The 25,453-nt window shown below is 33.1% G+C and overlaps 1 protein-coding gene across 1 annotated transcript; it reads right to left on the reverse strand.

The window, feature by feature from the left end:
• Nucleotides 1–1,335: 1,335 nt before the first annotated feature.
• Nucleotides 1,336–14,529, reverse strand: LOC131154476 (ADP-ribosylation factor GTPase-activating protein AGD5-like). The gene is made up of 11 exons (XM_058107276.1): nucleotides 14,004–14,529; nucleotides 10,658–10,716; nucleotides 10,400–10,490; nucleotides 8,712–8,766; nucleotides 8,524–8,614; nucleotides 8,194–8,428; nucleotides 3,759–3,978; nucleotides 3,422–3,594; nucleotides 2,519–2,755; nucleotides 2,377–2,435; nucleotides 1,336–1,745 (listed from the first exon to the last, which is right to left on the reverse strand). The coding sequence occupies exons 1-11, from the start codon at nucleotides 14,052–14,054 to the stop codon at nucleotides 1,604–1,606; spliced, it is 1,413 nt and encodes a 470-aa protein (XP_057963259.1). The 5' UTR covers nucleotides 14,055–14,529; the 3' UTR covers nucleotides 1,336–1,603.
• Between the last annotated feature and the right edge of the window lie 10,924 nt (nucleotides 14,530–25,453).

Genomic DNA, 25,453 nt, shown 5'->3' on the forward strand with positions numbered 1-25,453 from the left:
TTCTAAAACTGAAAAGTCGTAAATCATGATCTTACTAGTAGTTATACATGAATTAAGACGAATTGGATTGTAATGATGCGTGCCCTCCTTACTATAATCTACAATTTTATACATATTGTTATATATAATGTTAACGCAATTAACGTAGCTTTGCTGTCATAATAATAGTAATCAGTAATGATTAAGTAACCTTATATTTGTCTATCTGGTGATGCGATGATGAAACAGGAGAACACCGTCCAAGAGGCAGAAGAGCAGCACATGGCAGATTGGAGATGGCCGACGGTGGTGGTGATTTACTGCGGAGACAATGGAAGCTATTATGGATTATGGAATATGGATGTGCTGCCCATTTTCAATACGCCTGCTTTGCACATGTACTCAACCTTCCACACTACGCCATCTCACTATTTATTTTTAATAATATTAATAATTTCATTTACTGTTCTGTTCGGCGCTTCTTTTTTTTTTTTTTTTTTAAATTTTCGAACTTCCTTCACCGCATACTTTTGACCAATCCAGTTAACCAGATGCAGTTCAGACCTGTACACTTGACTAGACTAGAGACAAATTATTATTATTATTATTATTGGTTAAAAAAAGAAGAATTGATTTATTTTTTTTCATTTTTTTTGTTTGATAAATAAAATTGACTGTAAATTGATGGATCAATTATCACGAGTTTGCCACCTAGCATAATCATAATTATCTACTCTAAGATCGTAAATATTAAACTTTCCTTTTATTTATAAGCATGCCTTGAATTTAAATTTATATAAATTTGACGATATAAAATTTTTTTATAATTTATTTACATATCTTTATATTTGAAAAAGTGGATGAGATGTAATACAATCTTATATTTAAATTTATACACAAATCCAAATTCTAAGGTTCAAAATGTTCCAAACAGATATTTGGTTTGGATTAGGGTTTTCATGTCTGCAGATCTTATAGGGATTTGGGTTTTGATGGCTTGAAATCTCATATATGGATTTCTGAGTAATGGGAAGAGCAGATAGGGCAATCCACCACTACCTACTAATGCAGTGCACCGACCCTTCTCTTTTATTTATTTTTATTAACATGGGCGTTACATCAGAAGCACAGTTTTAGAGAATGGGGATGGCAGATTGTCTGATAATTTTATATTATATTCTATTCCAATGTAATACAACTTCAAATTCAAGAAATCTCATCTCAAAATCCTTGCTCGCATAGGTAGAAACTGCACTAGCTAGGATTGAATTAAATGGAATGAAATATTGAATTTATTACTTGCTTATTGTAGTGAGTTCATTTGTTTTATTTGGAGCCAAAGCATAGGGATGGATGTCCATATCAAATGCAACTCCAAGCAATTTGAAGCCAACTTTATTATAACAAACTGCCCATACAAATGAAACCATACAGCACCAACCAAATAAAATGGATTCTTTGCCCTCGCGAATATCGAAGAGCGCCCAACCCACAACAAGAACTAAACAACACCACAACAAAGCACCCCCCTCAAATGCTAATTTCCCTTCAATTTTACTATTTCTGCTATGTGAAAAGAAAAAGAAATAAAAAATCGGTTCTCCCAAGTCTGGGCAGCAATTGCTCAACGTTTCGTAAACATCCCATGCGTTAAGGATGAAAAATCGTAATCTTTTCCAGACGATACTGGCGATGCTGAAGGAGGCCTAGTTGCTCCAGTTGTCGCCACACTGCTCACTGGGGCTACTGCCCTTGCAGTATACACGCTGCAATAGCACAAATATTAAGCAAGAATATAAGGTATATAGATCACCAGAAAATATTGTTCCAAAATAAAAAAGAGAATCAGGCCAAAAGTAAAATTATATAAAATATCAAAGATAAGGCTATAATTCAATGCTAGAGTTGAATTGCAACTTGAAACTAATCCTTGCATACAAGTCCCACTAAACCAAATTTCTCCCCGGCTTGCTTGTAATCCTTTACTAGGAATATTGGAGCCAATCCTTATCTAATCATAAACGCCTTAAAAGATTTATAGAAAATTTATAAGACTATTAATATTAGAATTGATCTTGGTTGCAGCTTGCAAGTCACAACTAATTGTGTTCGAACCACTTCCAATAGTAGAAATGCGTATATGATTATTTTTAGATGCCAGGACCCAGAGGAGCTGAGCTCATAAAATTTAGCAATACAAGTACTAGCACTTTGTTCTGGCAACTCAGTTCTGTACCACATGTTCCTTTCATCTTCATCTTAGTTTTCCGAGTAAATTCAACTTAATCATTCCAAACCAGCTCAACGAATAAGCTGAACTTATCATCATCAGCTAGTTCAGTTTTATATAATTTGTTAACATTTAACAGATGATAATGAATTTAGTAGTGAGCAAACCTGGATGTTGCAAAAGGAACAGCATTTCTTGCAGGAAGAGATGGCTGAATACTTCCCATCTGGGACAAGAGGACAAATCACAAGATTACACATGGAACTTGACTTCAAGAAAGCACAAATTGTTCGTTTGCGTGAGCCAAACCTGCATATTCTTTTGTAACTCAGGTAGTGGCATTGCTGGTCCAGGAACTTGATGGCCAATGCCAGTCCAATTCTGAGCAGGTAAATGGACACCGTTGGAGACAGGTAGATGCAAATTGCCAGGAAATGTCTGGGACCCACCATTAGTTTTTGCTGCAGCAGCCATGAGAAAAGACTGCTGTTGGGCTAGCATTGCAAGTTGTTGTTGATGGACAGAAAATGGAGAAACCATATTCGTCTGCACAAAATCAGAGAAGAAAAAGGCAAGGAATATATATCATCTTCCACAGCTATGAAAAATAGTAAAAATGATTGTTACGAGGCAGAAATGTATCAATTTTGTCTTCTGCATTTTTCCCATCGAATATTCCATCAAATAATGCCACAATTCAGATGCTACAACTTCACTATGAAGTTGCTCCTCACATAACATAAGATAATTGTAGCGCCCGTTGGGAACGTCTTAAAAAATGAGCACTCATTGTGAAAAGTGCTTTAAAATAAGTACTTGTGTCAATAAGTACTCATGAAAAGTAATTATTTCATATAGTAGTTTTCCAAACTAACTTTTTTCAGGAAAATAAGTATTTTTTGAAAAATGTATTTTTCAGGAAAAAAAAAACACTAAATTGAAAAAGTACTCATAGTAAATAATCCCATATTACTTTTAGCTGAGTGCTTTTTTCAGATAAGAACTTCTTCCACAGAAGTACTTTTCTATAAGTGGTTCAAATGATCCGCCTGAGCCAGTTGCTTCAGTCAAGAAAACAAATTAAAAGGACTCAAATGTTCTACATCACCAAACTTCAAATTGGGTATCATCCTCTGCCAGTCAAGAAATTAGTCCTCTGCTACAAGGCTATTGCTTTTTACAGATACTGTCGTGCAATATTGACACAAGTACCTTTTCAAAAAGGTTCATAATGTCATTCTTCACATCCTTTTGTTTCTCTGAAAGAAGAGGCTGGAATGAAGGTGCATCTTTAAATAGATCCTCAAATCCAGAACTGGATTGGGTTTTTCCTTCAGTTGATTTTGATGAAACAATTTTCTCTGGAGCTGATGTTGCTTCAGCAGCTGCAAGTTTTTGCAGTCCAGTGTCAGAAACAGCAACAGTATGCAGTAACAATAATTCACAAAAATAAAAAAAATGTTAATGAGGGACGATATATGATGAAAAACACACACACACACTAAAAGGCAGTAATTGTTTGGTCAAAACCAACAAGCTGGAAGCATACTCTGAAATCCGGCCCATGCATTGTCATCTGCAGAAGAAGTCTCGGAGCCATTTTCTCTAGAGTCATCCATAGACAACATGTTGAAAAGATCAGTAGCATAATCAACTTTGGGTGGTGAGACAACTGAGCTAATGTTAGCTGCTGGTTTAACTGGTTCAGTCTTTGAGAATGCTGTTTCTGAATTTTGCATAACATCTTGTGGTTTTGGATCAAGAGTGACCTATTTAATCAAGTCCAATTGAAGATGTTCCTAAAAAGGTTAATATCTTTTCCCAGGCATTAAAAAAAAGTTATCAAAGCACTGGACTATGGGCATCAAGCACTTTCGGAAGCAGGCGAAGTATCACAATTGCTGAAATATATGACTAGCATTTTAGCTGACAGAAAAAAAGCTAGATGTTACCAAAATAATTCAAAACATCACCAATATATGTTAACAGTTGGTGCAGTCTCTACCATAAATATGCAACTAACCTGTTAACAAGTTGTAAAAAGCCAAAACTGCTAAATCAAAGCCATATTAGTCTCTCTAAATCTTTTCCTCTCTTTTTCTATAGGAAACAATAATGCTAGACAGAGAGTAATGAGAAAGGAAGGGAGAGAAGGCACAACTGCTACCAGCCAAAGAAATCATTTGACATACAAACCATACAAGAATAATAACATTTAGTCCTACCATGGATTTCATTACTTCCTCACGTGATTCCAAAGTGTAAAGTACCATAGTGGTGGTCATCTAGCCCCAGAGAAGTATAAGGCGGAAGAAGCAGCTCATTTATTCTTCAAGCACGTCGTTAGGCATTGGGAGTTTCTATCTCCATTCTCAGGGATAGGGAGGGAAGATTCACAGGTTGATTTTGGATGCAACTCTTACGACTCATAGGATCCAATCTCTCATCCACAAACCAACCGCCAAACTGAGAGGGTGAATACCTTGTTGGAGCTATTTTGAGCCACTATGTGAGTATTAACCAAAAGGATTGGGCAAAGTTGCTAGACATAGTCTCGTCTTCCCACAACTTACAAAGGAGTATATAGGAGATCTTTCGAACTAGCTAGGGGGCAATGCCACCATGATGGTACCATACAATCATGCAAACCATGAAAAATTGAAGGAAACAGGCTTGCCTTGAGAAAGGCACCTTCTTATGTAAAAATAACATGTGTCCTCATATGGGATCCAAGTATCCAACAACTTGTGTTGGATTCTGCCATATATATATATTGTTTTCTGCTCTACTAAATGTTTCATAAACCATTGGATCTTTTACTGCTTATGGGGACATTCATCAAATCTTATCATTAATATCCATATTACCATAGTAGTAGTACTATGGACATTAAGCTAAGAATAGCACTTCCAAAAGATAATGGACGAACAATAGATATTAATGGTAATGTGTTTATAAAATAAATATTTAATACAACTAATAAAATAGCATTTTCTAAACATTGACAGTCCGTTCGGATCAAGAATTTTACTTGGGAAAAGGAAAGACAAGGAAAATAAGGAGGAAACTCATTTTCCATTATATTTTCCTTTATATTAAATTCTATTATAAATGAAAGTTTGGTTTTATATGACTAAAAATTAAGAAAAACTGAATATTAATGATGTATAAAATCAAAATTTTGTCCCATGAATTTGGTATATTTTTCATTTTTTCTCTTACTTTCCTAGATAATAAACATGAAAACAAGGATTCCTTGATATTTTCCTTTCCTTCCCTAATATTTTCCAAGTTCCAAATGGAGCTTTAAAATAAATATGTGCCCCATCTTCCTCAAGTGTGTGCTTTAACTACAACTGTCACCATACACTGGTTTTGTTGACACCAAAAAAAATAAAAAAATACTATGATGATTAAGTTTCTAGGATTTGCTTTTACTTCATTTAGCAGGCATAACTTGTAATTTTAATTTATTTATATATATTTTTTGTGATGAATTGTATTATAAAAGAGAAAATGCAAAAAAAGAAGAAAAAAAAAAACAAGGAGAACAAGATGCCCTCCCTATACAAAATGGAAATGGCTTTAGGATCAAAGAAAAACAAAAGCAAGACATAATGAAGCAAAGCCAACCAATCCCGCTGTAAGTATTCCAAAGAAACATGACAAAAGAAGCCATTAGCCAAAACTTATAGTGACATAAGAAACACCACTCTACCCCAAAGCAAGTTATTAGAAGTAGCACTGGGATTGTGAACTGAATAAGAAAAGGACTAGCAAGAGAATGCCCCAGAAAAATCTACGACCCAAATCCTTCTATCACTCCCCAAATGGACATGAAACAAATCAAGAAAATCCTTAAAAAGTGCCAACTCATTAATCTACCACTCATTAAGGTTCTCCCAAAATGGAAACCCCAAGAATGCTCCTCTTGGAAGAGGAAGACAAAAATAAGGGTTTCATGAAAGTTTGATAACCATAAAAGATGAGGATATCAAGAGCTAAAGTTCCTGTTGCATGTATATTTTTATGACAAAAAACCTGCAAACAAAATTTCTTACTATTAACGTGCAGAATCTGCAGATAAAGACCAACATGAGACTCTTTAGATAAGGCTTCTGGAGTTCTTTAACGACCAGTAAAGACAACTGTTGCATGTGCCACTACAAGCTCAATAGGATGCCTTTCTATAACAAAAGCCTATGTGAAAATCTTTCAAAGGGTGTACAGTTAATAAAATAATTAGTCATAAGACAAAAACAACCACCACTGCTGGGCCTTAAATCCCAATAGGTGGAGTGATGGAGGGTTGCTTGCAGATGAATCTAGGTGATCATATTTTGTTTGAAGATTTAAAGTTTAAGGATTTAAAATTAATTTGGAAATATTTGTTATTTCAATAGTTTTTAATTACTTTGGTGGCTATTCTATGATTTTTTTTTAATTATTGTTTTGTGGTTATATTGTGATTTTTAGTAGTTCTATCTGTACTGTTTCTTATTTTCCCATAAAAGAAGGCTTATGATGCAAGGTTAATTAGCGGTAGGATGAGTAATTGAGTCTCACATTAATCTCCCTCTTCCTCAACATCTTCTTCCTCCTCTTCCCCTTTTTTCCTCCTCCCTTCTTCTTCCTTCTCCTCTCTGTTTTTATTTCTGTTCAGTTTTTATTTATCTGTCTCTACCTTCTGTATTTCCTGCTGTTTCTCTTTTTCTCCCTTTTCCTTCCCCTCTCTAAATTCTATTTCCTGTCTTGCTCCCTTGCTGTCCTGCATTTAACTCTATTTCTTCTCTTGCTCCCTTACCATCCTGCATCATGGGGTCAGCAATGTGAATCCTTTTCCGTTATTATCCACAATCTAAGGCGATATCTGCAGAAGGTTGGACTGCTTTAAGCCCATACAGTACGAAACAATCAAGTCAGTGCATACTAAATATAATTCTATCTTACTTAGAATTTTTAATTATACATCTTTCTGACTTAAAATAAAAATGGTTTTACTGATTTTGCCTAATTTCATGTCTTTTGAAAAACATGGCTGACGAAATCCAGAATTGTCAGAGTTTGAGAATCTTGCTTTTGACAAAATATAAAGCAAGACATTATGAAGCTTTTTAAGATCAATTTTTTTCTCCTGGCATTTCAATTTCTAATCATTTTTTGGGTAAATTAATTTTCCAAGGCCTTTCTTGTTTAAAATGTCTTCTAACATGAAATAGGCAGGACCAAACAGCCTTAAAAATTTTCAATTTTGTTCTTGAAAGGAAGTGCTGATTTTATTCTTTTAAAATTTTTATGTTTTAAGCATTATTTTGAATTCAGTGTGCATGTGTGGGAAGGAAGTGTATTTCTTTATTTACACAAAAAATCTTGAGTAAATGTCTAGGAAGAAAAATAAAAAATGCATTTTTTTGAATGATTTGCATGTAAATAAGCTGCCCATTTTTGCTGAAGTTAGGATATATATAGCTGAAGGGGAGCTTAGGCGCAACAGTAAGGTTGTCGCCATGTGACCTGAAGGTCACGGGTTTGAGGCGTGGGAACAGCCTCTTACAAAAATGCAAGATAAGGTTGTGTACTATAGACCCATTGTGATCTATCCCTTCTCCAGACCCCACATACGCGGGAGCTTTGTGCACCGGGCTGCTTTTTTTTTTTTTTATAGGATATATGAGGCTATTTTTATGGGAAAAAGACAATATGCACATGGTGTGCTTTTTTCCACATAGTGCCAAGGTATGAATTTCATTCAACTCTGCGAGTAAACTTGCATGTGGCTACCTTGGCAAAGGCCATAGAGCTGGAGTGCACCTTGCACCAGGGCATGCCTCTGCTGCAATTCTAACAGCTACTGGGAATAACAAAAATAAAATAAAAAAAGTGCATTAAGAATGAAAGAAAGTGCTGCTCTGCAGAAGAGAAAGAAGAAAGAACAGAATAACAAGTCATTCAAATTGAAGATTCTATGAACAACTTATATTTACCTGTTCAGATACTTTAGGTAGCACTGGAATACTATTTTTTGTACTAGGAAAACTGTTGTTTGTATTGGGCAGATGGGTGTTCTTCCTCTCTACAGAAGAGTGATCACTATGATTGGTATAACCATGCCCACCACTGCTCCCAGTTCTCAATCTATGAACTGAAGTCTTCTCTTCAACCAAGTTTGAAGGTGATCTTGTTTTTCCATCCCTGGGAACCCATCTTTTCTCCTCATACCTAACAAATAACCCAGATTAACCAAATGATAACAAAGCACCACTAACTTAATTAGAAATATACTATTAGATATAGATCCTTTTTTCAAATCATACTTTGCACGAATGAAATTCTCTATTCCAACTCTGTCATAGTTAGGCGGTAGCTCTGCCTCCCAGTAGCTATTTGATTTCTCATTCCCCATTGCTGCAAACAGATAGAAATCAAATAGATTTCACATTTCCACTCATGCTTTTCAAGCACGATATATCAAGCAAGCCTGAGAAATATGACTACTGCTTACATTGGATAAATGCAACCTGATCTGGAAGCCATGTGTCCAGCGTAGCAGATCTGACCTGCAACAAAATCAGTGAGAATCTATACGGCAGAAAAGATGTGGCATTCTGGATAATAACTACAACACATATGTGACTTTGGGGAAAGAGAAACTTAAATTGAAAAAATGACTAAAAAAATGGGGAAAAAAACAAACAATATAGAACAAAAACTCAGCACCAATGCAAAAGTTGCTTGACGAGTTGGATTTTGACAAAAATACTAGAACTCAAGCAATCAATGGAAGATCATGCCCGAGTGAAAAAAAAAATGGACATTCAGTATCCAGTTATAGAATGTTCAGTATCCAATATGAAGCCATAACTTCAACAAATAATGGACAAGAAATCAACAATACTGTCACCAAATTTTTGCAGAATAATTTCCCTAAAAAGTTATGGTCCATAACAATGACAAAACCCAAAATTACCCCTCAAACTAGTGAAATTGTGCCATAAAGATTTGTAATATGGATCATTTCTTGGTGAACTGTAATATGCACCATCAGTTCATCTACGATGATAAATCCTCAGTTGCAATATACCCCAGCACCCATCCAGCCCCTTCAACCCAAAAACATAGTTGTTAGAATCTTACAATCATGATTCAATTCGTAAGATTTGTACGAATTCCACACCAAATTGATTTGAATCTTACTAACAGATCTAAAATGACAGAATTGTTGCCAAATCTATTGATCCATCGATTCACATGATTCTCAACCTATCAAATCCTAACAAACACAACTAGTTTAAAACTCCAAAAACAACATTTCTTTTCACATTCCATTCCTCGTCTACGTCAGTTTTGTGCAAAAAAAAGGGAGAAAAATACAACTTTAGGTCCAATGTTGCCTTCACAAAACCATTTTTCACTCTTGGAGGAGCGGAGTGTTCTGCCATTGAGAACAAGGGGCAGAACACTCATCGGCTAAGCTGGTACTCATGTTTCATTGTGTTGTTAGGATTCAAAAGTTGGTTTTAGGTGAAATGCTAATCTAATGTGGTGACAAAATCATGGTTGCCACATGGTCCTTGATTTTAGTCTTCTCGTCTGCATTTCTTATTTGGTTGTTAAAAACTATTTTATTCCCTGTAACGGTACTTTTTATTGTCTGTTTCTCTCCACATGCAATCAGGCTGAGTGTGCAGGGGAGGCTAAAAGCTTGGTATGCATTGTTGGCCCACATTCTAACAGCTTAATCTTTTAGGCAAAGTGGTAATAAAAAAAAATAATTAAAAAGTTGTGAAATGTTACTAATTGCTCACCAGTAGCAACTACAAAACAAGGTGACATTCAATAGTTAGTATATATCATATGTAAGTCAATTAAAATGTCCTAATAATCATTTAAAATTTTATAAACATTAGTATCTAAGGGGTCAAATTATGTTCTTCATAAGGTTGCCAATGCAAAAAATGAATCTAAGGGGTCAAATTATGTTCTTTATAAGGTTGCCAATGCAAAAAATGAACTTGCAGATGTGATATCAGCCATCCAATACAGAAACACCCACAGCAACCATGACTGCCATTGTCACATGGACCACCACTGTTTTTAAACCATGCCCCCAACCCCCCCCCCCCCCCCCCCCCTTCCCTAGGAAGAAGAAGAAGAATGGAAACAACTGAGATGAAGTTAAGGATACACCACCTTTGATATGTGTACTCCAAGACTTCTATGAATCCCTGAACATTGCATGCATATGAAGATTCCCAGGTTTACACTAGCCCATCTTGGGCCTCTGCACGGCAAACAAATCATTATTATGATCAGAATCCTCAAAACATGTGCAAAAAAGTCACAAACTGTGCCAATAACAGGAATTTGTAGTGGCTTCTCTCCATTTCTTTCCTAATTTTTGTTAACAACCAAAACAAACTACATGCAATACATGTCCCAGACACCTACTTGCTTTTGCAGTCGGCACATTCCCTGTTCTCTGGTAATTTCAGAAGTCCATCCAATATCTGCACATAGAACAACAAAAAGGTATAACCAGTTTAAATTATAGGAGTACGCTGTAATTGTACAAAACTATAGAAAAGAAACCAACTCATAAGAATAACCAAGTAAACGAAGTAGGAAGTGCAAAAGATGACAAATGCAGGCATAACATACAACAAATTGGTCAATAATAATGACAAAAGGGCAAATTAGGTATGTACGTAAGCGCAACATCAGCTGTAAGATTTTATGCTTTTGGCATAAAAAGTACATCTTGCTACCAAAGAACATCTTGCAATGAAAATGGATAAAGATAAAAGGAGGACAAAGCATCCTCCGCTAAAGAAAAATCAGAACAAAAATGGAGAAAACAACAAAACAATAATGTAATGCTCTCCAATCCCTTCACATCAATGTTACTTAAGAGGAAAACCCTCTTGAGAACTATTTGCATAACACCATAGAAAAGCTATGAAGACTGCCTTGCTCCATATAAGATCAGGAATGGTGCACCTATAAAGAATTAAGCCTTGCACTCCACCCCAATGCACTAAACCACTCCAAAAATATGTATTTCCAAAGAGCATCTTCTTTGAACTGCCAAAGCCGTGTTTTCATTAAGATGGTCCAAGACAAGTAGGACGCAAGGAGGGCAAAACAGAACCCTACAAATAACTTAGTTTTCTCTCCCATATTTGTACATTTTAGTAGTTCTATTTCATATTTTCTGCCTTACACAGTAACATATTTCAGCTAATGTGCTTAAGAAGATGCTAGACAGCAGGTAGCGGAAGAGAGATGAACGTATGGGAGCAAGGATAAAATGATTCATTGGTTTCAAACCTTTTAGGATCGTTTATACTAGAAGAACCAATGAATTATCTATGTCCAACCAGCAAAGAGGTGCATGCATTATTCAGATCAAACCACGATCCAGACAGAACCTAAAGATAGTTTTTGGTTTGGTTTAGTTTGAAACACAATTTAGTTTGGTTCAGTTTGACTATTTTAACAAACCCAACAAAAACTAGGTATATATCTTTTGGCCAAAAGACATTTACCTCCCCAGAGGTTTAGCAAAGAGACAAGAACCTCCCTTAAGGTTTCAAAAATCACATGGACTTCCCGTAGAAGTTTGAAAAAGTCACAAACCTCCCTCAACATTTGATTTTTGGGACACTTACACCCCTCAAAAGATTTGTCTTTTATCAAAACACAATAAAAGGTTTGTGTCTTTTTGAAAAAAGTAAAACGAGGTCTGTGAAATTCTTGAAATCTCGGAAGAGGTTTCTAGACTTTTTGAAACCTCAGCCATCAGTGTATTTTGCCCTTATTTTTATTTTTCATTATTTAAATATAAATTACATAAATTATATTGTCGTAATATATTTATAGATAAAACATTCTCTACATATACACCTTATATTTTTAATAAACTGGAACCAAACCACACCAAATCATAATATTTTGGTTTTTATATAAAATTGGTTTGGTGAAAAGTGCAAAAAACTAGTTCGACTTGAACCAGACACTTAGAAAACTAAGAAATTTACTACTGATGCATAAATACTAATCCATTGCAATACTAAAGATTGCTCACAAGCTCACATGAAAAGAATCATTTTTATGATAAATCACTATTAACATAGCATAATTTATTAATGATCATGGTTGAATAAACTATGATCATTTACTGCTGCATAACATGAGAGGAGGCCCCACTTGTAAATAAAAATTCCATGTGTGTTTGAATTTTTTCTCCTGTTTAAAGATTACAAAGTTTTCTAGTACATTTTTATAAACATGTATTTAAAATCAGGGAACCATGAGAACCAATCAGAATTACAAACGTACAACAATAAAACGTGCCCCCCCCCCCCCCCCCAAAAAAAAAAAATCCCAAAAAAACAAAAAAGTTAACACTTAGCACCGTAAATAAGGATATTAGTAAATAAGAAAAATAGTGTCACTTATGCAGCTTGACTCTGTCTCTCAGTGATTTAATATATATTTGAATTTTCCCCTAAAGACAGTCAAAAGATGGAAATTCACCCATTGGATCTTACTATCAATTTGAAAATCCTTCCTCATTTATTTAAAAGAATGAGATAGGCAGATATTATGACGAACTAGGTAACATGCATATCATTATGAGAGGCGTGAATGCGATAATTAGGACATAATGTTCAAAGTTTTAGGTTCAAACCTTAGGATGGAATGGGATGAGAAGGTGCATGGAATTGGGATAGGCGACTCATAGGCTACCTCATTTGTGTAGGTAACCCAGGCCCAATGGGCCTGCTAATGGACAAAAATATATAATGATTTCAATTATTAGGCATAATACAGATATACAATTGCAGAGCGCCAACCTCTAGACAGCTAGGTGCTTGTTTAACTGTCCAACATAAATAGAGTGAGGATTCTAGATAAGTTTCAAGAGGTGGGGCTTGAATTCAAATATAATGGTATCACCAAAAGCCTGTTGGCAGCTAGATTAGAAACTTGACAAAAAAGAAGAAAAAAAAGAAGCTAACATTTATTATTTGCTCACAGGTAGCTGCTTGGTGTATTCGACAACAAATCAACTTTTTATTTTTCTTTCATTGAGTTGCTTTTGATCATAAAGTAATTTCGGAAAATTTTCATCAAAGGTTAAGAACGTAGCTGCTTGGTGTATTCGACAACAAATCAACTTTTTATTTTTTCTTTCATTGAGTTGCTTTTTATCATAAAGTAAGTTCGGAAAATTTTCATCACAGGTTAAGAAAAAGATATGGGGAGGAGAAGGGCAATCTGCTAAACATCTACGCTTTAAGACTGTCGATTAACAAAGCTCGAAGGATCAAAGACTGTCGATTAACAAAGCTCGAAGGATCAAAGACCGCGCTTTAGAGGCATTTTGCAATAAGATGGCCATTTGTTCCAATAAAATCCACATAAATGATTTTTAAAGAATTAACTTGAATCGGCCGAAGAGCTCCAAGTCAACCACTTTGTCTAAACTAAACGGCTTACGCAACCAAAAAGAAAAAGCAAAGATGAATATAGATGTCCCTAGTCGGTGATAATAAACATCAAGATCAGGTAAATGACCATAAACAGAATTGAAATGAACCACAGGCCATAGAAACGAACTTACAAGGAACAAACTTAATTAAATCAATCAAAGGAAATAAAAAGAAAACCAATTAGGGCTCTCAAAACCCAGATCAAAGCAAGAAAAAATCAAAGCAACCAACACAATCTGGCATAAAAAAAATAATAAATAAATAAATAAATAAATAAAACATCAAGAGACAAATCAAACCTTTCTGTGCTTCGCATTAAGCTCCTTGGAAACGCCGGCCTTCTCGTTCATGGCGACGGTTACCCACAACCAAATTCAGCCCCACAAAAGAAATACAGAAAGGAGAACAAATTCAACCCCACCCTCTCGTTCTGTGCTACGAGAGGAAGAGGGGAAAGTGGGAGTGCTTGAATTTTCTTTTTCTTGCTGGAAGAATGGCGTCTGCAAACGCGAAAGAGACTTTCCGCTAGTGGGCAAGCTTTAGTTTCGCCGACGCGTTACGCGTGGCCTCCTGATGTTGTTCGCAGAAGCAGACGGCGATCTTTCCTTGTTGTTTATCCCTACCTTCCCCTGTTCAGAAAAGGAACCTGCACATGAGCGCAAGCAGCCATGGAATATGTATCTACTTTGGCTACCATCTTAAAAAAGCCTTCTTATTATATTTTTAAAATGCAAAAAAAAAAAAATTTGTTTGGAGAACATGAATTAAGGTTTAGCTTTGTGTGCATTAAAAATATATTTTATACAATGTTTTGTGGAAATTTATGTAAATCTAGATTTAAGGTTTTAAAAATTCTGTCCTTTAATACAAAATAAGTATTTAAAGAAAATAAATTTAAAATATATATATATTTATGATTCAGATTTAATCAAACAATACTTACCCTTGTATATTTCCTTAAAATATCTTTATAGTTTGCCTCTTTCTCCTATAAAAGGATGGTCTTGTACAGTTTTATTTGTACAAAAAGAATTAATAAAGTTTTTATTAATTTTAACATGATATCAGAGCCTTCTAAACCTAATTTCCTTTTCTTAAACCTCCTTGCTGACGCCCACTGTTTCAGAACACCCTTCTTTGTCGTCGCCGGTCGAAATTCCTCTGGTCCCATCCTTCCTCCGCGGCCTCCTGGAGTGCCACAACAGCCCCGCTTTGGAACCAAAGATCCGTCTTGAAGTCCTGAGTGATCTCTCGCACCAACCTCTAGAAAGGGAGTTTGCAGAATAATAGTCTCCGTGCTCTTTTGGTACCTTCTGATCTCCCTAAGAAAGCAACAGTCTCTATCTGGCATCGTTTCTCGAGCCCCCCATCAATCTTCGGTCCCAAAGAAGACAACTTGCTTGAGTCGCCATGTCAACACAAAGACATCGCCTATGCAGTGCACTTTGTTAGCTAGTTTATGTCGGCTCCTCGTTTCGTTCACTATGCAGTTGTTTTTTGCATCTTACGATATATGAAGGACACCTTATTTCATGGCCTTTTTTTTTTTCCTCTCACTCATCCTTGACGTTACAAGTTTATTTAGATGCTGATTGGGCAGGGGACCCTACTAATCGTCGATCTACCACTGATTTTCTTTTTTTATTTTGTGACTCTTTTATCTCTTGGCAGAGCAAAAAGCAGACTATTGTTACTCGCTCTAGCATTGAGGCTGAGTATCGGGCCCTCGCAAATACTACTTATAAGCTTCTTTGGCTTCGTTGGTTTTTCCAAGATATGGGAGTTCCTCAACCCTCGAGCACTCCGCTTTATTGTGACAATCATAGTGCTGTCCAGATCACTCACAGCGACGTCTTTCATGAACGCACCAAACATATTGAGATCGACTGTCATTTTGTGCGTCATCATCTTCAGGACGGGACACTTCACCTCTTGTCAACTCCTTCGGCTGATCAGTTGGCTGATATCTTCACGAAAGTTCATCCACCTAGTTGTCATCGTGCTTTAGTCTGCAAACTACAGATGACATCTTCGATACCACCTGGAGTTTGAGGGGGAATGTTAGCATAAATACCCTTGTATATTTCCCTAAAATACCCTTGTAGTCAGCCTCTTTCCCTTATAAAAGTGTAGTCTTGTACAATTTTATTTGCACAAAAAGAATTAATAAAGTTTTTATTAATTTTAACAAATGCATCACTTGCAAAAAAATGTTGTCATACATATATATTTGTGATGAAAGATAAGTTCATAATTCAAGAAAGCATCTGAAAATATGTTATACCATTGTTTTGCTTTTTAGTCTTTAATTATGAAGTACTTTTACTGCTTTTAAAGGTAAAAATATTTTTTTCTTAATTTTCTTAAAGAGGAAAAGAAAGTGCATATGGATATTGAAATTTGAAAAATTAAAACATGTGTTGTTAAATGTATTTTATTTAATGTTTATTAAAATAAAAAATACAAGGGAACTCGCCAATGGAATTTTGGTCTTAGTATGTTTTACGAAAAAAGTAGTTATTATGAAGGTGTCTTAACACATGTTTTCTTTAAAATGTAAAAGTATAAACAAATTGAAACTATGATTGCAAAATACAATTTAGGCTCAAGTTTCTTATCCTAGCGCTAAGAAAAAAAAAATTGTAAGCTTTTGAAACATTATGTTTTAGAACATGAATAACACATACCTAGAAAATATAGGTCATGTGGCCCAATTAGAAGATGAACATTATACGTTCATACAAGTCAAGTATGTACTGAAACGAGGAATAGCTTTCCAAGAGAGGGGGGGTGAATTGGATTCTTTTTCTATTTTAATTATTTTTAGACTTTTGATTTTAACAATCTAGAAAACAATATATATATATATATATATATAAATATATATGAACAATAATCACACTTAAGAATACTGAAATTTTAAATTCACAAATCAATCAATGAAATCATGATAATTCAATCACCCAATCAAAATATAAAAACTTTTATTGATTTTCCTGAAAACTCATTGTATACACTTTACTTGATCAAGATTTCCGCAGATTAATTAACGTACTCCCTTTTTGGGTTTTCGCAAACGATAAATTAAAACGTACTTTCTTAATATCAAGTACCTTTGTTTCTTTCTCAATTTATAACCTGCAACTTGCACTTATAAATCATGTAACAATAGTAAGTAAAAATTGTAGAGTAAAGCAGAGAGAAAGAGACAAGAGTTTTTACGAGGTTCGGCTTCAACACAGCCTACGTCCTCACCTTTGGCAAAAACACCAAAGGATTCCACTATATCAGTTTCGTTACCTGGTGGAACAATACCAATTTACAACCACTCCTTTTGCTAGGCTAGAGTCCGCCTCTCTAAATAATAAACCTTTGTTTGGTCTAACAATTCAACAACTTTAAATTTTTTTTAAGAATGATGATAATCAAATTATGTGTACAAAAGAGAACTCTCACAATAGAGCAAATTAGTACAATAATCGGCTCACTTATACTCCAAGGTAATTTAAATATAAGAAATTTGAAGTTCAGTACTTAGTATGAATTAAAAAATAATTTTTCAAAGAAAAATGAAAGATTCTAATTTTTGAAAGCTTTGTTTCAAAGTATAAATCGATAGTATATTAGAATTTTAAGCACAAGAAAGATTTAGATCCTTTGAGAAATTTGAATACTTGAAGATTGCTTGATAAAAAAAAAACTTTGAAAAGTTGCTTGATCTAAAAATTTTGAAAATTGCTGGATCTGAAAACTTTGCTGAATTTGAAAACTCTTGAGAATTGCTTGATTTCAAAAAACCTTTCAATATTGCCTCAATGATGAACATGTTAAACCTTTGAAGCTTTTGACTATTTATAGATGTTTTAGAAGCCATCGATTACTCCCAAAGATTTCTAAAAATCATTTCCAAATAACTTGAAATAAATATGTTTAAAAACGTGGTTTAAAAAATCTTCCCGTTGAGAGAATTAATGCCAACATTCGAGTGGCAGTCGCCTGTCACAGAGCAACTCTCAATACAGAATGCAGGCAGTCGCTTGGCTTGTACATGAAGGCGCCTGGCTGGTTAGACAGTCGCCTGTCTAGCTACTGACTTTTTGAAAAATCATTTTCTTAAAGTGGTAGTCGCTTACCTCAACATGGCAGTTGTCTGACCCTTCATTATTTAAAAAAATTTTCTCTTCTTAAGCCCTTTTTATTTATTGAAAAATACTCTTTAGAGTATATATGTTTAGAAACATATTTTTGATTTTCTATGAGCTTCAAAATATTTGAGTTTAACCTTGAAGTACTTACATTTTGAATATCCTTAATATAATTCTTTTAGTCTTCAAACTTGATCTTCCATTAGCTTTGTGGTTGCAGTCTTTCCTTGAAGATTTTCACAGTATAATTTTGTTCTTCATGTTCTTGATAACCCATAAGCTTTTCTTTGTATTCTTCAAAGATTCTTTGTACTTCATGAACTTCCTTCTGCATTTTAACTTTACTGTTTTCTTGAAAACTTTTGCTAGAAACACATTAAACATATCATTTGTTATCATCAAAATAAGAATTGTAAGCCTTTATTAGGCCAACATGTATAAGTCATCATCCTAGAGAATAAGGCAGTACGATAACTCTCCTTAAGCTAGGTTACCCTCTAATGACCACAAGGACTAACATGCTACTTTTGTAGTTGAGCCTCATTAACATGTAATCGTTTGAATGTGACTTCCTTGATTTCAATTATTCTTATAGAATGAAAATTGTAAGGGAAAGGTAAGCTATTCAACTGCAGTGCTCCACCTTTCATAGAAATGATTTAAGTATCCCACTGTTCTTCCAAAGGTTGCCTTTTAATTACCGTCCATTTATATTTCTCTCTTGACGAACAAACATTGGCATTACCCCACTCAAAAGTAGTTTTTGGGTTAACTTTGACATTGTTTGAAGGAATTGTTGGTTTTCGTCTTGGAGTCATTCAGATTGAGTATGTCCTAATTTTGTTAGTATTTTTTTGTCCTACACTGGAAGAATTAGAAAAAAAAAAAATGTTAAATTTATGCTAGACTTGTAACCTTTTGGTGTTAAGCTAAAATTGTAGACTATGGGTGTGTTTTTCCTTGCCCTACACCTTGGATCTTAACTTCAATTTTGTAATTTTTTAGTAAGTTATAAAAGTTTTTGTTATTGGTGTTCTTAATTATTAAAGATATTTAATAAGGAGATATTTATATGGTCATAAGATAACATTTGATATTAATATTTTAAATTCAAAATTCGTAATGGTTGATAACATTATTACTTGTTTTTGAATCTATTATTTTCAATTACAATATTATATTGTCTTAACTATAAACAATATTTTTTTTAGAGTTACTCTATTCATCACAAGAAAATTATCACAAAACGATATTACAAGGAGATGTGGCATCCCACCACTTGCTAGACTTAGTTAGCTTTTTCATACTATATAAATTTTAGAAAATCTTGTGATGTCAGACCATTTGAACAAACCAACACAATCTACTCAGTACAATTCTATTTAGCTCCTTGATTTTCCTTCATACTCAATTATGCGACAAATTTAAATAACTCTTAGAACTCGATTATTGTAAGTACATACAAATCATGTAGTAACCCGAACCTACAAATAATTTTATGCAGTAGAAGATCTCAAATTCATTATATCAGAATACTAAATAATATCATTATCACAACATTTCTAATATCAAATTTAACACATCTTTAGAAATTTTAAATTATACAAATAAATAGCAAATTTAATATTTAATTCAAACTGCTCTTTCTAATCTCACATACGCTTCCACTACGCTACTCTGATTTTGACTATGCTCTTCAAGATATCTGAAATGTTTGATAAAAATTGGGGTGAGACACCTCTCAGTAAGTAAGGACTAGACTATTATCGTTGTGTGGCTGATATGAGTTTTATAGTATAAAAATGCATTTAATAATTTTACATTAATAAAAATTGCATTTTAATAATTGTGTATCAATTATGTAAAATTAAACATACTTTCCTTCAAATTATAATTTAAGCTTAATAAATGGCACTGATTACATAAATATATAAATATGTATAAAAATCTCCCTTTTGGTCTATGCATGTCATGTTTAACCCCCATGACCGAGTTGTGTGGTCCGAAAACTGTATTTAGTTTGGTTGGTCAACCAAAACTAAATCAAAATATTATGTTCGTAAGTACGATTTGCCTATCATATCCTAACTTGGAAACAGGTGTAAATAACCCTACTCAGGCCAAATCGACTATCCACCGCCAACACTTCCATAACAGTGTGACTGCACTCATATTCCTCTGTAACTACGGTACCGAACATTCACCACATTCGAACCATCAGGGTTCTTAAAACATATAAATATAATTTATGTAATAAAAACATTATCATAATCTCATCATTTTTCCCAGTATACAATTGGTAAATAAATCTTATCATTATTTACAGTCAAACACATAATAAACATAATCACGCACAAAATCCCAAACTTGCTCATTATTCGCAATCAAACAAATAATAGATAAATCACCGTAAAAGTCCTGTCATTTTCCCAGCATAAAATTTGTAATAATTTTCATCATGATTCTCAATCAACCACGTAATAAATATAACACCGTAAAATTCACAATCTTGTTTAATTATGCAATAAAATAAAATAAACTCATGCCACGCAATTTATATAATAATTATAATTCCATAACTTACTTGTGAAATTCTTATATATATTTATATTCGGTAGATTTAAATAAAAATACGGGTATGATCAACTCCCCATATTTAAATTTAATCCCCATTATATTTTGAAAAACTCAAACATGATCAAATTCCCACAGTGTAATTTAATTTAGTCATATAGATATAATTAAAATAAAAATAATCAATTTAAATCACACATATTTTAAAATAAAACATGACATAATTTAACCCATTTACTCTAACTCTGGAGTGGTGCTTACGGCGTACAGAAGATGAAATTTTCCCTATCAAATCTTTGAAGAGCGGAACTAGAACCCAGAAATGATGTCCGTTCTTCAATTTTGCAAGAAAATGAAAGAGAAATTGAGAGAGAAATAGAGAGAGACGGACTGAGAGAGAAAATGGAGAGAATAGGAGGGGATTTTGTTTCCTGAATGATAGGAAGTTCCTAATCCTTCATAAGCTTTTATATATTATTATTATATTACATTATATTATTTAATTAATCAATCAAATTTTTATTTTTTTATACTTACATGTACATTATTTTTGAGATCGTTACAAATCAGGTTTATAGAGTCCTCCCATGGGTCATAAAATTATGTGGGTGTAGATTAAATTTTAAGGATAAGGACTACTCTACATATGTATAAACTTTTACACTTTATTTTTTTCATTATTTTTCTTGTCTTAACTACAACTAACGTAAGTGAATTGATCACTCATCAATACTCCTTATTCTTTTTTTTTTTTATCTTTAAAAAAAAAAAAATCTAAGAAGTAAATGCTTATTTGGAGTTTAGCCTCTAATCATCTTATTTTTTTTCCCTCTTATTATAGATGAAATCTTTTGTGCCACTCTATCAAGATATGTGCCAATGATTTTAAAGATAAAAAACTTAAAATAAATAATCAAAAGAGAATCACTTATAACCTAATGATAACTGGTAAATGTTTAGCAAATATTTGAGGACGGCAAATAATCTAAGAGAAATGATTAGAAGAAGGTCATGCATAATTTAGTGCTAATTAGTAAAATTAAATATTTGAAGTAGGTTTTGCTAGAAGATAGATACAGAATGTAAGGATCCAAATCTGAGTGGGTTCTTACATATAAATTTTTCAGCGAACGCAATAAATTTCAATTATCTTTATTACTAGAGTACTAATTAGCTTTATTACAAATATACGTCTCAAATATTAAAATTAAAATTTCTAAAATTCTAAAATATACAAACATATTTTAAATTATATTATACTAAATTTTTATTCTACTTTACTCTTTCTACTCTCGCTCATACATTTGTTACGTCATATTTCTGATACATTTTTCAAAATTATCTAAAATGTAAAATAATAATTAGGGTGAGATAACGCTCAGCAACTAAATAAGATTATTATTAGTGTGTGACCAAAATGAGCTTTCATAATATTATAATTTCGTAAAAAAATATTTAATACTATAATTTTAAAATTATTTTTAAATAAATGTAAATTTAAAAATTTTTATATAAAACTTATCTTATCATCTATAGCAGCAAAATTTTATAATCATAAATTATAACTATTAAACTGAACTTTTTTAACTTTTAAAATTATAACTATAATACTTATATATATGATCCAAAATATCCTTGGCCTATGGGTTCTTTTTCTTCTTGATTTCAATTCTTTAATTCAGAAGATTTTTTTTCATTTGATGATATGAAAAGATCATTTTTTTTGTTTTCCATTGATGTTTTTATTTTCCCTAACATTTTCATTAAACCATGGGTTATACCAATCAAATTACTTCTTTTAAATTTTAATGAAAATGTTAGGGAAAATAAAAACAACAATGGAAAACAAAAAAAAGGATCTTTTCATATCATCGAATGAATTTTTTTTTTTTAATTAAAGAATCGAAATCAAGAAGAAAAAGAACCCATAGGCCAAAGATATTTTGGATCATATATATATATATATATATATATATATATATATATATATATATATATATATAGAAGTATTATAGTTATAGTTTTAAAAGTTAAAAAAGTTTAGTTTAACAGTTATAATTTATGATTATAAAATTTTACTGCTATAGATGATTTAATTTTTCTTATTAAATCATCATTTAGGTACAAAAATGTCATTGTTCACATAAACATATACTTTTCCTTCAATTCATTAATAGTTCTTTACACGTAATTAAATATATATATACACGTACTGTAAAAACCATTCTTAGACCTATTAATTGTAAGTCATGTTTACTTCATTGACTGGATTGTGCAGTTTGAAAACTGGACTTAACTGACTGACTGGCCAAACTAAATCAACGTACATCATCATAGAGTGAGATTTTCCTTATTAAACCCTAATTCGACCCATGTGTGCACTCAGGAGAAATTCACTACCATATAAAATCACTCTATAAACAGCGTAAGTGCACTCTGATCCACTTAAACTTTAAGTTGCAGTACTGAACATTCATAATTTCTGTATTGTCTAAGTCATAAGGGGTTTTGAAAATATACTATTATATAATTTATATAATTAAAATAATATCATGAAAATCTCATTTTCTTCCTCATATTTTCATAAAATATGTAACGTAAGAATAAACTTATGTGATCTTTACTCATATTTTTGTGAAATATACAACATAAAAATTAAACTTATGCCATACGATTTTTGTGTTAAAAAATATTTCCTTGAATAATAAGTAATGCTGTAAAATACCCGAGGGGTTTAGAATATTTTTTCACTAAAAAATAAACACAAGTATATTAAAATAAAACTGGTATAATTAAATATACACAAAAATAAACTCGGGTAAATTTTATGAAAAATAACTAACATAATCAAAATTTACTTATAAATAAATTCGGGTATAAATTTTAATAAAAATCTAACATAATCAAATTTACTTACCTCTTACTTAACTTTATGATGTAGTCGCAATAAATATCTCTAAAAAATGAGATCGGAATGAGTGGGTGAGTAAGAATTTTAATTATAACAAAAATTCTCTCTCCACCACTAATTCTTTTACTCACTAATCTTTCTTTTCTTTTGAAATTTTTTTTGTGAAAAATGAAGGTTGAAAGCTTCCTATTTATAGAAAAATTTTAGGGAAGAAAATGAAATTTGTAAAAGTGTGTGGAGATGAATGAAATTATAATTTTTTAAAAATAAATGAATGGGCAAGAAATGAGCATGTAATGGGCATGAAATGGGTTTGGAATGGGAGGTATGGGATGGGGATAAACGTACATATAGGGAAAATGAGAGTGCTTGCCGACACTCCCATTTAATTAATTTTTAATTAATTTACTTAATTAATTAATTAATTAGTTTTTGAAATCATTATTATTATTTTATTATTATCATTGTTATTATTTTTAAATTATGTGTAGTATTTTTTATGAATGAAGAATTAAATTCGAATTTCAAAAATTCATATGGGCCTGACACTGTCTTGTGTGGCTTACACTACTTTGAGACCCAAGTGGGCTCTACTTAACTTCAATAGTCCTCACACGGTCATATGGGTCCTACACAGTTTTGAGACTCATGTGAATCCCACACGATCATGTGGGCCCCGCATAGGATACCTATATTATTATTATTATTATTATTATTATTATTATTATTATTATCTATTTCTACAAATTATGCCAGTCAAAACATTATTTTATGTATATGTGCTTATTTACGTGTAAAAACCGTGTCTATCCTGTTTATCTTATGAAATTCCATTTTGATTAGGCTGACCTCCAGGAAGCGATTAAACCGCAATAGTCTCTAAGCACTCACTAAGATAAGGTCTTTCTTAGGCATCAAATATAGAATCAAGGATCCTACAAAAAAATAAATTTGTATTGATATTAACTTAATGACCATTTTTATTATTTTATTATTATTAGTATGCTTTAATCGTATATATATTTTTTGGGTTATTACATCCTTTCCTCCTTATAAAAATTTCGTTTTCGTAATTTGCTAATTTAATGAATACTATATTTGCGCTCTTGATTTGAAAGATTTGGTTTAGTCTTATTATAGGACTAACTTGGCAGAATATATGTTTGGGAGATTGAAGTGAGAATCGTTGATCTAATAGGGGTTGAAGTTGAAGAACTTAGAAAATGTAGAAAAGGATTGAACAAAATTTATATATATATATATATATATATATATATATATATTATACATATCTCATAAATTACAAAAAAATAAAATAAAATAAAATAAAATATGGCCCTTCTCCCCGATGTGTGTTCTCAAGTTAGAACCTTAGCTCAACTTCAACATGTATTGAAGTGCTAGCGGTGTCATTGTTATCTGCCTGCGTTCTTTCTCGGCGGAGTTGACCTCTTGTAATGTCACCGGCTTGGTTCGGAAAAAGGGAGAGAATGTCCGTTTGTTCAACAAGGGAGGAAGAGTTGCCCTCTTCTCCTTGTGGCCTCTGGTGGGGATGCTCGAAACGAGCCATCAATTACCCGTACACCAGTATCAATGCATTTTGGATCTATTGGCAATGGTGGAGTAGACCAAGATTATCAGAAGTGACTGTGGTGTTGACATTATAAGGGTAGGGCTCATTGGAGTGATGTTAGTTGTAAGCTTCATAGATGGAATATTCCTGATAGGGATGAGGGTACAAGTAGTTGAGAAAATGCGGGGGTACTGCTCGGGGCGGTAGTGGCAAAGGAGGCAAGTTGGATAATTGGTGGGGCAGTAGTTGAAATGGTGGCCTCGTCAATTGATCCCCGCTTACGCCTACGACTCTTAAACCAAAAGCATACATTCCTCGGCTCAATCAGATCATACCGTCGGAGTCGTGCTGCAAGCAAGGTAACCCGTTCCACGGAGAGGAGTTCCCCTTCACTGCTGTGGAAGGCCTCCTCTAGAATCACCAGCTGTCCCTCGCTGAGTCTCCACCTTTAGATTGGTGATCTAGTGCTACTTTCAACAACTTGAGGAGTTGGGTGGTTTGGAAACATTTTCAGTTAAATGAAATGAGTAATAAGACAACCAAAAG

Source organism: Malania oleifera, chromosome 4 (genome assembly GCF_029873635.1).
Source record: "Malania oleifera isolate guangnan ecotype guangnan chromosome 4, ASM2987363v1, whole genome shotgun sequence".
NCBI lineage: Eukaryota > Viridiplantae > Streptophyta > Magnoliopsida > Santalales > Ximeniaceae > Malania > Malania oleifera.